Source organism: Populus euphratica, unplaced genomic scaffold, assembly GCF_000495115.2.
Source record: "Populus euphratica unplaced genomic scaffold, PopEup_1.0 scaffold159.1, whole genome shotgun sequence".
Taxonomy (NCBI): domain Eukaryota; kingdom Viridiplantae; phylum Streptophyta; class Magnoliopsida; order Malpighiales; family Salicaceae; genus Populus; species Populus euphratica.
The window spans coordinates 153,942-168,659 of NW_011499962.1; the positions used below are offsets into that span (position 1 = coordinate 153,942).

General features: G+C 28.1%; 1 protein-coding gene across 1 annotated transcript; it reads right to left on the reverse strand.

Annotated features, from left to right (window-relative positions):
• Nucleotides 1-1,704: 1,704 nt before the first annotated feature.
• LOC105138815 (serine/arginine repetitive matrix protein 1) lies at nucleotides 1,705-2,649 on the reverse strand. The gene has a single exon (XM_011045035.1). The coding sequence runs from the start codon at nucleotides 2,647-2,649 to the stop codon at nucleotides 1,705-1,707; it is 945 nt and encodes a 314-aa protein (XP_011043337.1).
• Between the last annotated feature and the right edge of the window lie 12,069 nt (nucleotides 2,650-14,718).

A 14,718-nucleotide genomic window follows, 5' to 3' on the forward strand; every position in this document is an offset into this window, starting at 1 on the left:
GAGAAATAATTGAATTGATAATTTAATATTTAAAAAATACAATGAACACTCTGCTAAAATTTCTAAACAATAATATATATATATGAATTTATATATAGTATATTTTGAGTTTATAAGTCAAAGAATGTTACATAGGGTATTAAACTTACTTTTTTAACTCGTCCTGTTTTCTTCTTTAAATTCTTTCGACTCCACCACACATAACCACCATAGGCTGTCATTCCTTATAACTGGCAGTTATTAATTTATTATTTAAAAATAAATTTTTTATATTTATTAATCATTTTAACATGCTAATATAAAAAAAATAAAAAAAAATTAGTTTAATATACTTTCAAGAAAAAAAAATAAAAAAAATAATATAAACTCACCTCATTTTTAAATTTGAATCAGAGACAGAGATTCATAATTGAATCCAAGTTTATAATCTCAAGCTACGTTGGGCATTATTTATGGTGCTTGTAACTTGTAAGAACACACAAATATTGCGAGACAAAAGCATTCATAATTTTTTTTCTTACAATCAACCCTTTTTTAAGGTGAAATGAATGGCGGGAGGAGATGCATATAACAATAAATGTTTTATAGTGAATGTGGCTCGACTTGTGAAGGGCTGCAGTAAATAATTTCATGCCATGAATTCACGACGCCGCTCCACCCTCCTTGCAAACCAACGAAGGCTTTTATGGGACTCGACTATGTTTTCTGCCAAGAAAACAGAAACTACTACTTCTGGCTCGCTCAACGAAGCAGATGGAAAACCCATTTTCACAGTAAATGAAATTATTTAGTTGGATAACTTACTTCAAGAGCTTCTTTGCTAGTGAAATTCATGTCTAGTCGAGTACTGTTTGGAATTGAGATGGGAATCTTTTTTCTTTATTGATTCTCCTTGCCAAGAAAACGTATTTGCGAGTGCAGTTGAATGTGTTTTTTTAAAACTTTATTTAAAAAAAAAATCAGTTTTTTATTTGTTTTATTTTGATGTAATAATGTTAAAAAAAATTTTAAAAATTACTATTTAAACATATTTTTAAGCCATACTTAAAAAAAAACAACCAAAAAAATTTATTTAAATACATTTTCAAGTAAAAATTCCTTAAAAAAAAAAAGAAGCAATCTTTACTACACAAACTTACACCTTTTGTTTTAACTATTTAAAAATATTTTATTTATTTTTTTATATTTTAAAATTATTATGATATGTTAATATTCAGGAATATAAGAAATGTGAGGTGTTTTTCTCGGAAAGTTCATTTACTTATGTGAAGGGAGAGGGCCCATCTGTGTTCTAAAAACAAAGGTGAACTCCAGAAGCAGAAAGCAATCTGGTTTCACAATTAACAAGCAAAGTAATTTCATTAAATCTTTTCAGTCTTTTCTACATTATAAGAGAGAAAATCAGATTGCTTCGGTAGGCAAATCTTTTGCATGGCAGGCAAGCAAATAGACTAATCATAAGGACAGAGAACTTGGCAAACAAGGCAAGAAAGGGGATCAATGGTCAATTCAATGGCTTTGCATATCTGAGTAGCCCCAACACAATATCTCCTCATTTGTCCGCGTCTCCAAACTGACCATTACTATAATTCACTAAAAACAGAAGAAAACCAGAAAAATTAAAAAAAAATGGTCACAAAAAGTGAGCCAAGTAATCAGTAAACACTAACACCGGCTGGAATATTGCACCGGAATATCCGCCGTTTAAAGAAAGATAAAGCACTCAAGTGACACCAGAGGGTTTTCTAGTGACTCGTTTTGAGTCCCATTATCATCACTATTATTAGTGCTTGGCCACTTGGCCTCCATGCCATTATCCTTGTTACCGCTACTACCGCCACCCTCGTTGGGATCCTTCCTGACCCGGCCTGGGGACCGGTTTGTCCTTCTAGTGGATGGGCTCCGACCCATTAAAGATCTATTTGTAGCCGGTGACCTGGACCTTCTCGCTGACCCTTCACCCGGGTCTCTCCTGTTCGGGTCGGGTCTCAAACCCCTCCTAACTCCCACTTGGCCGGAACCCGTTTCCCGGCCCTGAACCAACCTCACTGGCCCACCTTTCATTGCACCATTTCTCTTGCTTGGTGACTGTTCTGTTGTTCTCCGGGTGGGTGACCTGCCCACGACCCGGTCCTTTCTTGGACCCAATTCACCTGAAACCCGGTTTCTTGGTGGCAATGGAGATCTAGACACTCTTTGCTTAACCTCATTCTCATCATCATAATAGTCTCTTCTGTCATTGTTGTTCGTTGTTGTTGTTGAGATGCTTTCACTATAGCTCAAGCTGCAAACTTCAGATTCATCTTGTTCAAAGATCTGAACTTGATGATGAACTTCTTCTTCCGAAATTTTTTCATGGTTCTGGAACTTGTTCTCTTGAATCTTGATCTCATCGAGAAATGCTGGGTCAATGTGGATTCTTTCCTTCTTGGGGACTTCTTGTTGTTGCAGGTCAGTTTCCTGGTGTGGATTCTTGATGGGATTCTGTGGTGGTTTTGGGATTTCAGAGAGGACTTCTTTTACAGTTTCTTCTTGGTAAAGAGAAGGAGGTGGCGACTTGGTTTGCTTCAAAGATTCAGATCCTACTTGAGAATGTTGCTGTTTTTTCAGCTTTGAAGGTTCAGTGGTGGTGCTAACACAACAACCCATTATAGATAAATTCAATAAGTGATGGAAATATTCACATATTGTTGGGACTGGTTCAAGAATTGATCGTTGGTGGGCTTTGGCTTTGCGATGGAACCACCACAAGCTAGAACATGGTATCAAGCGAAATGGTTTTGGACAAGAGGGGACAAAGACAGACGAGGGGAGACCTTGGAGGCAGTTAAAGGAGTGTGAATGTGTGTGTAATAAGAATCCCCTGCGAAGGTGTAGAATGGTCAATGCAATCTAATCTAGCAATAATATTTTCTTGGAAGATCCTTTGGACAGCTGGGACCAGTTTCATACCGGTGTTTGTATGTCTGCGGTAAAGGTTATTTTTGTAAAGTAATTTTTATTTAAAAAATGTATTAAATTAATATTTTTTTATTTTTTAAAATTTATTTTTTATCTTAATATGTTAAAATAATTTTTAAAAAATAATTTAAAATAAAAAAATTCAAAATCTGTAAAAACTCTGATTAAAATGCTATCTCATTCACACACTTGGTCATGATATTTTCTTAAAATTTCTCTCTTTTTGGGTCATCTTTTGGATTGTTATGAAAGTCCCCAACTGATGTAGTGGCTAACAAATTAGTTACCAAACTTTTAAATTTGTTAATCTAACCATAGCTTTTTTTATGCTTTAGCATGATGTTGAGACTCCCATTTTGTAATATTTATAGCTTATTTATGTATTATAATAGTAATTATTTTTTAAAATATTTTTAATTTTAAAATATATTAAAATAATATATTTTTTTATTTTTTAAAATTTATTTTTAATATCAACATATCAAAACGATCTAAAAATATAAAAAATAATTTAAAGGAAATACCAAGATAAATTTAAAAAATCATTATTTTTTTAAAAACGCTTTTAAAACATAAAAACAATCAATTTCTTAAATACTTTCAAAGCATAAATTAAATTTAATGAACTTGTTTTTTAATGTTAAATACATGATTTTTGTACCCCTGCTAAAATAAATTTATATCCTGGTCAAATTGATTAAGATTTAAATACACTGCAAAATTTATAAAAAGAATTATCTCATATGTTCGAATTCTCCCTTTTCCTTCCGTGGATGTAAGTAAATACGCTTTGATACATGACCATATAGTTAATGCATTTAAAGTGTCATATAGTATTGATATTCTAGCTAATTACACAACCTTGCAAGCTCCTAATCCAGAGACTGAGGATAGATTTATAGCTTTTTTTATTTTTTATTTTTTTATATGTGCCTTGCCATTGAAATTTTTAACGAGCGGCGGATAATATGTTTCTCATTATTGGGGTATGGAAGTTTTGTTTTCTTGCAACCGTCACCGCATGTGAAGGTACATGACAAATAAAATATGGGCGGTGTATCATGGCCATGTGCATGTGAGGTAGTCAATGATCAACGGCGAACAGCGATTTTTGACTCTTAGGATTACTTGGAAGCTCCATTACTTGGTATTATAGTATTTTAATATATTGATATAAAAAATTTATTTTGATATATTTTTAAATAAAAAAATATTTTGCATTATTATCTTAAACCCACAGAAATAAAAAGAGTTTGGTAATGTTTAGAAGGGGAGTTTGGACGACAATAGCGAATCATGATATTTGACTATGATGACGTTTAAAAATTGAAGGGTTCGCTATAATATTTTTTAAAAAAATATGGTATTTTTAAAGTAATGATAAATTAAGGAATGAAAAGCTATATATATATATATATATATATATATTAAAAGACTTGGCATTGATGACGGAAGAGAAGAATCTTGTTGTTTGATCGTGTTGAGGCTGTCCGCAAAACAAAGCTTGAGGAGAAAGAATATATAATATTTTTTAACGAATGAGAAGACTGCTTAGGTAAGAGTTCGGTAGTGTTTATATAAACACGTGAATGTGTTTATCTAATGGTAACATGATGGATGCATTTTCTTCTATAAAAATTGTTCTCGTTTTAGATGTTTTATACATACATACATATATAGTTGAAGAGGATGACATAATTAGTTTTTAATGGTTAATTGTTGTTTTTTAATAAAATAAAAAAATACATGTTATTTCAATAAAGTAATCAAAAATTATATGTATTAATAAATAATAACAAATTTATTAATTATAACTAAGAATTAGATAAAAAAAATTGAGATAAAGATGTCATTTCTTATATATATAAAAAAATTAATATTTTTTCTAGTTTGAAATTAAATCCTAAAATTTTTAATTCATATGAATAAATTAAATTAAATTTTTTATTATCAAATCAAATATTAACTCAATATTAAAAATTAAGCTCTATACAAATTCAATTGAAATAAAATATCAAATTTAATTCTAAATTAAATTAATACGAGACAATTAAACTATGAATAAAAAAAGTAAAGCGATAAAGAAATTAAGAATAGGAAAATATCGTGGGTAAACCAATAATGAATTATGTATTTTTTTCTATGTTGTATTTTTATCATTTCTTTTTAATTTTTATTTTATCTCATGATGTTCATGATTCAAAATATCATTTCATGTTTTGTACAATTGGGTATTAATTTTTATAAAAGTGCATTACAATTATTAAATGGAAAGTAAAAGGATCCAATAAAAAAAACACATATAAAAAATAAAAAATTAAGATTTGTTAAATGAAAAGCAAAAGAACACAATTAAAAATCAAGACTTGAATGGGAAAAAAAAAGACTCGAGTGAAAAAAAATAAAGTTGAGTTGGTTTATTATTCATATAAACACCTCAAATGTTTTAATTTTATATATATATATATATATAATTTCATTCTCTATTTTTGCTTTCTTTTAATTGCAGCTTAATTATTTTTATTTGCATTTACCTGTGTTGTTACAAATTTTCCAAATGCAGATTCTATACGTGAAATTAACTGGATTCAATTTTAAACGGACGAGATTCTATGAATAGTTATATAAAGTTCATATGCTTGCCAACTACTTTGAGGTTGCCATATTTGAAGATTTACCGCTGTTGTTGAGACAAGCAGGATGTCTTTGTTCATTCAAATTTCCCTTTAATTAAGTAGGATCACGTGAAAACTCAAAGGATCTAATAAAAAGAATTAATCTTAGAAAAAAAAAAAACTAAATGAATCAAGCCTTGAACCTGTAAAGATCCGGTCTATATCGATCCTATCGATGTTTAAATGCTCGCAGGGGCTGGTTGTCAATGGTACATGAATTCAGCACGTGTAAGAATTAATTAAAATAAAATTGCAAATATTTGATGATTACAGTTGTTTAGCTATTCACTAGTTACATGGTGCTGCGGATTGATTTGTTTATATATATATAAAGAAATTGATAGATTTTTTTTATGAAATTATACTTAAAGTCTTGTGTTTCGTCGCAACGTCTGATCCAATAATAATATTTATAATATTAATTAAATTTATATAACTTAAGTTTAAATGAGTATAACTATAATACTAGATTCAATAGCTTTGGTTATAAATCTAACTATAAGATCATATCCTAAAAGTTTAATAATTAAATAAATTAATAAAAAAAATCAATACAAAAAAAACTAATGAAAAAAAAATGAATTAACTAGGTTAATCTTTCAAATCATGTTAACCATTCAAATCTGTAATTCGTGTCATGAAAGTTTGATAACTAAATAGAAAAAAAAATTGATGAGTTAACTGGGTTAAATTGCCAAACCAAGTTAACCCGTCAAACCCCGAATATGTGTCATGAAAATCTGATAACCAAATAAAAAAATTTAGCATTAACAAACTAAATTATATATATATTAAAAGAAAAAAACACAGAGAAAAAAACCACTATAATGATTTTTGTATAGCTTTTTTTAAAGGTATTTTAATAAAAAATCACTATAAAAAATAATTTAAATGATTTTAAAATTTTTTTCATGTTTCTTAGATAATATTATAGATTTTTATGGGAATTTTAATATTTATTTTTCAATTCTTTTCCATCAATCATATAAAAAATACTTAGATATTATTTAAATGTTTTTTAAAAGTTATTTTTGAGATAATTTTAATTTTTAAAAGTACATGCAATAAAAAAAAACATACTTTCTTTAAAATAACAAAGATATGCATTAATGATTAGATGGAGTTTTAATTGAATAAATATATTTTTTCTCAATAATTTTGTACAATATCTTTCCTACAGTAATATTTTTATTATTTTATCAGGTAAAAGAATAAATTCTAAAAAACAAGCTTATTAAACTAAATTATAATCATGACTTATGTTATATTTTGAATCAGTTAAACTAGTTTGATTCAGATTTGTTTAAAATATTGCTGTTCTAGTAATTTTTATATAAAACAATAAAATCAATATTATTTTCAATTTTTTATGAAAAAATAAATTAAATTCTGACTACATTGATTGAATTCAAGTGTATTTATTAGGTCAATAAGACCACACTATATCAATTATCATCCAACTGTCATCCAGTTTGCTTTAAAACCTGAATTAATATAGAGGTGAGATTTACATGTTACCAAGTTGACCTAGCGAGTTTGGTAATAAAAAATATAAATGATATTATTGTTTTTTTAAAGTACTCATATATAGTTAAAATAAAAGTAATTCAACATATCCAGCGTGATGTTGATGCAGGAGCATTGAATCAAGAACTCTTGAAGTGAGGAACCAACTTTACAGTTGCTATCTTCTACAGTTCAGTCAAAAGCTTCATTTAAAAATCCAATTCTTTCATTTAGTTTATCTAAATGTTATGCAGACTTCTGCATTTCCATTTAACCTTCAATTGGAAGTTGTTCCAGGCACCTTTATTTAAGTCAGTCTTATCTTGTATTCAGGCGATGATTTATTGAATATTAATTGTGGGATTTCACAGGGCGTGAGGGGTGCTTCTCCTCTTGTTCAAGATGTGATTTTAATATGTACATTTATTTTTATTTAATAACTCAATTTTTAGTTAGTGTTGATATTTTTTAATATATATATATATATATAATTTTTAATTTATTTTATTAAAATCAAATATTTAATTTTTTATTTATAATTAATAACAGAAAAGCATTTACAATGATTATATTTATTTATTTCTTTCATTGAAAAAAAATGATCAGGTCAATGGAGCGAGGGCACAAACCAGTGAACTGCTGTTCCTTTTCCTTTTACGACCTCATTTGTTTTTGCAGTAGAAATATTGTTCTTTAAAAATTTATTTTATAGTATTTTGATATATTAATTTCAAAAAAAATTAAAAATATTATTTCAAAATATTTTTAAATACAAACTAATTTTAAAAATAATAGCTTAACAAAAACACCACAGCATATCATGCATTAGCGCAAGTTACATCTAAAATGCTTAATTTTAGACTCGAAGACCTATAACATTAATATCAATTTTTCTTATAAAGAATATATTAAAAATATAAAAAATATTATAAATTTTTAGGATTTAAATTCAAGTAAATTGGATCCGGTGACGATGCTAGATTGAAGCAGTTTGGGTCTGATAGCCATGATCTAGGATTATACCAGATCAAAAAATCTCGCATCTAGTAGATATGCTAAACCCACACTTAGATTTGGTAAATTTGATAAACACGCATCTAGATCTTGCAACTATGTCAGACTCGTGTTTGGGTCTGACACTAAACATAATTATTAGACCTAATAGACTTGATATTATCACTAGATTAAAAAAAAATGGATTTAGCATAATACATAGATTCAAGATATTTGGATTTGAGAATTCATGTCCAATGCATACAACAAATAAGTAGATAATACTTATGTATTTTAGTTATAAAAAAAAATATCAAACTATCTATCACTAATAAAAATTATAATATATCTACACAGGACACATTATATGAAAAAAAACATATATACATATTAATTTAGATATTAAATGACAAGATTTAACTATTAAGAAACACCTCATGCATCTCCTTAGTTACACTAATTTTATCTGCTTGTTAAAATGTGTGAAACAATTACCAAGAACTCCTCAAATAAAAAATTGAAAAAACAACACTACTCTATAATTCTTTTAATTAAATACTATTTCCATATAAATTTTATCATCGCAGTCCAAAATAACACTTTTCTAGAGGCAGAGCTATAGTAAAAACATGCTTGGGTTCGACTCCCACAGTGTGTGAAATCTGCAAGCAATTGAGAGAGATGACATGACACGAACCTAACACCATAAAGGATTGTAATTATGAATCTGAAATTCTTAAAAGCCACACGTTAAGGCATGGTACACAGTACATGCAGAGGGCCTTGCCAGATTGCAGGAGGTTGAGTGCCCCTTGCCCGCAAGTCAGGGCGACATAAATTTCTAAGCTGAGCCTGTAGTATTGAAGAGATTCCCAATAACATGAATAGATTCATCCGTAATTGCATGCGATGATCAGCATGTGCATGGAATAGGGTTTTAAAAAAATGAACAGTATTATATTGCAAATAGTGAACGTCAACTGGTGGGAAATTGGATCAACTGATGGATTACTAAATTAACTTGTAAATTAAGTTAAATTATTTCAGATCAATTTATATGTGGATTTTGAGTTTCTTTCCATTGGGTTTCACACAAGTAATCCTAAAATATCAGAAGTTCATAGCTCCAGCTGACAAGGGCCACTCCAATAATGGAGGGGGGCCATGTATTATTGATGTTAACAGCCGCAAAAGGGATACAATGTTAGCAGGAGTTACATTATTGAGAATCTTATGCAAGAGATCTATGATTGTGAAGGTAAGAAAGAAGCAAGCTACGCACATTAAATAAGCTGCAAAATTATGTCTTGTGTGTGTGTGTGTTTATATATATATATATATATTCATGGTGCCCAGAGCATTAGCACTGAAGAGAAGTAAGACAATAAATGGAGACAATGATAGATTCAGAGTATTTAAGAAGTTTCTTTGCTCAAGCAACTAAGCTACTGCGCAGGAACGTGTGGGAGGAGGGGGTTGAGTGGCTTGATCTGCATCAATCATAATTCATGGACATGAAGCAAGAACCACCGGTCTGTAATTTGACTAGGGGACCATGGCTGCGTTTATCCATGCAATCTAAACTCGGATTCTAAAACCCACATGAAGAGAGATGTTATTTTCACATAAAAAAAAAAATGCAGCGGTGCTACTGCTTTCGTGACTGATGATGATGTTGCTGCGCAGATGTTGTATGTGATTGTGTTTGAGTGAATTTTAGTTTAGAAAATTAAAGTGATGTGTTTTCTAATAATTTTAATTTATTATTTAAAAAAATATTTAAATATATTTTAGAGTAAAATATATTTATATCATGATACTAAAATCATATATAAATAAATGGTGGATGGGTTCAGGATATTGTTTGTGTTGATTATTGGGCTAGACCTGGTTCGTTCATAATGAATGGGCCTGATTCATATTATTAAAAAAGTTACTAAAAAAAATAACCGTCTTTTGTAATCATATATAAAGAAACATAACTCATATAAAAAAATATAAATTTTCATTATTGAAAAAATATAGTTTTTTTTTTTATCTTGATTCTTCACGTTAACTTAACAAGATTTACAAAAATATTCGTACGGTATAATATCATTTTGGTTCCAGTAATTAAAGGGATATTAAAGTAATTAATCCAGAAATAAAAGAAAACAAATTCTTACAAATAATTTTTTTTTTTATTTACAGTTTGTTTATATGATGAGTTTCACAAATAAATATTACCTAATTTTAAATATATATTAAATTTATAATATATCCTTTTAGCAAAGATTATTAGCCAATCCATCAGAATCGGTCAAGTAATTTGTACTTTAGAAATATATATATACCACTTCAAAACTTTAAGATAATTCACAGCATTGGGTTAGGTGAACAGTAAATTCCTTCATACTATATATATATAAAGGTACTTCTATATCACACCTACGTGCAGACCAGAACTAGGAAACTTCGAACGTAGGAAAATCAATAATCATAACTCCATCAGGTACTTCCATCACTTGGATAATATAATGGATATATAAAGTTTTAAATACTGGTATAACCATAATCATATCAGCAGAAAAATAAAAAATCATAACCTAGCAATTACTCATTGTATGACGATTTTGAATAATCATATTCAAGCTATCAGACTTTATACTTCCATTTAGATAAACAAAAAATTAACCATTATTTTTTCAACAATGAATCCAAACTTAATACATTCAAAACTTCGTATAAGAAGCTTAAAAAATTATTTGGGTTTAGACTACCAAGCTCGGATATAACAAATAGCCTGAATCTAAGATAAATAACTCCAGTGTGATAATCAAATTAATCACCCAAGAAACATGAGCTTGAGAATAATAGCCTATGGTTTTACTATAAATAATCATCTTTTTTAATTTTATTTTATTTCTAGAATGAATTTTTTTGGTGCTTAACCTGCTTTTTAAAACTGTTTTTTTATATATAAAATTAATGAGTTTTAGATTATTATTGATAATTTTAATGTATTGATATTAAAAATATGTATATAAATATTTTTTTAATTATAAAACACCTTTAAAAAATATAATGTTACAAATTACAAATTACAAAACATATTTTTTTTATCCTTTATTATCCACATATCCTTTACTTTCTCTCTTGTTTTCTGAAAGAAAGGAACCGCCACCCAAGATAAATTCCCTATATTAACATCTATGATTGTATTATACATTCTATAAAATCGAGCGGGTGAAATCAAAGCCCCATTAGTGTTCCTCTGCTGCCTTCTTGTTTCAGCTTTATTTCCAGCTTTGCCTGTCTCCTTTTCTTTTAGAAACAAGATCTCTTGATTTGTTCTGAAAAGGTTCAGATTGATACGAGAAGAATACAATTTTCTGTTTTGCTTTTTCTTTTTTTGGAAAAAACTTGCATGTGAAGAGGACGAAGACACGAGTCATTGTACCATTTAAGGTTTCAATCTTGCTCGAGGACGGAAGTTCGAGCCCAGCCCATGTTCCATCGGGCTAGAGGTGCAAGACTATAACCCCCAATGGATACTCCAGATGCATATTGATTCTAGGTCAATTTCATAGCTCATACCCAACCAACCTATGCATGGCAAACATATATTAAAAATAAATTTATTTTTTTTATTTTTTTAGATTTTTTTAATATGTTTATATCAAAAATAATTTTTTAAAAATAAAATAAAAAATATTTTGAAAAAAAATATTACCATACTTTAAATAACCAAATTGAATTCAAGTTAAGTGTTATTTGAATAATAATTCAATGATTCTATTCATGGTTTTGGGTGAAGACCCCATTCACATTAAACCAGACCGGCACCACAAAAATCCTCAACACTCTATTTTATCCTTAATATTTTCCAGCTATGAGTTGAATAGAGCATGCTTCCTCTAAAGTGTTAATCATGGTTTTGGCTCCATCGCCATGATTGAAAGAGTGGAGGACGTGTTGTGTTGTTGACACCAGTTCTAAGCCTTTCTACTTCCAAGCACTTTAATCATTAATGGGTTTTATTAATGAGTTTTGTAGAGATTATGTTAATGATAATAGTTTAAAGTATTTTTTAATATATCAAAATAATTTTTTTATTTTTTAAAAATTAATTTTAATATTAACTCATTAAAACGATTACAAGATCTTAATTTTAAATAAAAAAATTTAAAATTTTTAAACCGCGTTTCTAAACCTGCTTGTAATCTAATTTTATTAACACAAAACAATTAAATTTCACTATCAAAATCTTGACAATTGGGGACAAGGTAAATATTTTCTTGTTTTTCCTCGACATCATATACTATGACTCTGGCATGCAAGGAGATACATCGGCCACACAAAACATTACAACTCTACATTTCAATTCTACTAGAGTCTAGAGCACGAAAATTATCAGGGGCCGCGACAAATTATTATTTGCGACGAAGAACATTATTATATTTGCATGACAACATGATTACTTAGAACATAAATTATATTCCATCAGTAAGCGTGATGGTCACGCAATTTACATCTTTGCACCTTATTTTTTTTTTTGATGGAGTAGCTTGGTGGAAAAACTAATTAGGGTTTCACTTTCTTGGGTTAATTATATGGCCACCAACCTTGAGTAACTCAATTATGACAGATTATTGTATTATATGTAACCATCATGTGATTTCTTTATCGTTCTCTGATTATGGGAGCATACCATAAAGAGAGGAGAGAATGTGTGCGAGTCCAACATTATTTCCTTCTAATGGACATGATCACCCTAGTACATGCATGCTGTTCCCTTGTCAAAGCTATTAAATGATGTTAAACTTAATTAACAGAAATAAAGTTCAACTAGTCAGATTTTAAATTTATTTTATAAAAATTATCAGTTTGAATTCTATCAAAATCATTAAAAACATGTATGGTAAATTTTAGGGTTTATAAAATTAGTTGATAAATAAAAAAACTGATAAATACAAATGAAAAAATCGAGGGAATATTTTCATCAAAAATATACCATTAACAATATTTATACACCGGGGAGTTACAGTAGAAAATAAAATAATTAAAAAAAATAATGACTTGATGATTTTACCAATACAATTACCAATTGAATAAATTTCATTAATAAATCCATCGGTAAAATCATTAGTAAACTATAAACATTGTTCATCATGTCAATTATAAGGAGAATTACTTATAAAATTTTCTATCTATATTTTCTAAAGAGCTCTAAAGTTGTTCACCTCCTAATTACACTGTTAATTATTATTCTTTATAAATAAAATCACCAATAGATTGAAAAGTTATTGGTATTATTTGGCAGTTTTCAGAAAAATTTAGCTTAAATTAAAATTTTAATTTAAGTATTACAGACGGAATCACCGATGAATTGAAAAGTCATTGGTATTATTAGGCGGTATCTGAAATTTTTTTATTAACTTCAAATTTTAATTAAATATTACAAATAAAATCACCTACAAAATGATTAAAAATATTAATATTTAATTGTCCGTTGATAAAACGCTAAAATAAAAAGTCTAGAATATTTAATTTCATAATAGACCTGTCTCCTTTATTCTTCTTGTTCCTTTTTTTTTTTTTTTTTCTATATATTAAAAAATATCAATATCCATTTTTTTTTCTTTTCTCTCCTCAACTTCTTTTCTTCTCTTCCATGTTCAAGTACGTCTTCTTCTCCTTTCTTCTTGATTTTTTTAATTAGTATACTTTAAGAATTTTTTTTTCTCTTCTTACCTTCACTTGTAACTACATTAAGGTAAGATTTCTTTTCCTTTCTTTTTCTTTTTTCACTATATTTGTTTTTTATTTTTTTTTAATAATTGTATGAATGTTGTTGTAGGATTTGTTTTTCATATGAGTTAATTTTTAGTTGATTTATTAATAGGATTTTTAATTTTTTTCATATAAATTGAATTTATTTGTTTAAAATTTATAGTTTTGTAAAATATTTTTTTTAAAAAATATTTTTAAATAATTACCGATAAAATTACATACGATATTTTGCCAAGAAAAATACCGATGAAATGAAGTAAGTAATTTTTTTTTGCTCGTCTTTTCTGTCAGTAAATCCATTGGTAATAATATTTTTTTATTATTAACAGATTTACTGATGGACAAAAAATTACAGACACAAGATTTACTGACAAAGCATTTTTGGTGGTGATTTCGTTAATAAATTAATTACCAACAAAATGATAGTACAAATATCGACGAAAAATTTCATCAATAAATCTAAAGATTGTGGTAATGTATATATAAGCAGACTCGAATATCAACATTAATGAAAAAATTATGTCTAACCCATAACCTATAGATCAATTCAAAATTTAAAGGATAAATTAAATGAATTAATTCCAGCCAACTCAATTTAAATCGAATTTTAGATTAGTGGATTGACTTATCAAGTCAAGTAAGATTTAAAATCTATATCCCTTACGAAAGATTGTTCCAGCAACAAAATTTTCTGGTAGAGGAAGAAAAACACTTGTAGCTTGTAACCTTGTTTGATTAACGAACACAATTCATGCTCTAGTTTCTAATCCCTTCTTGAAGCTTGAACACAATGCATGCTCTAGTTTCCAAT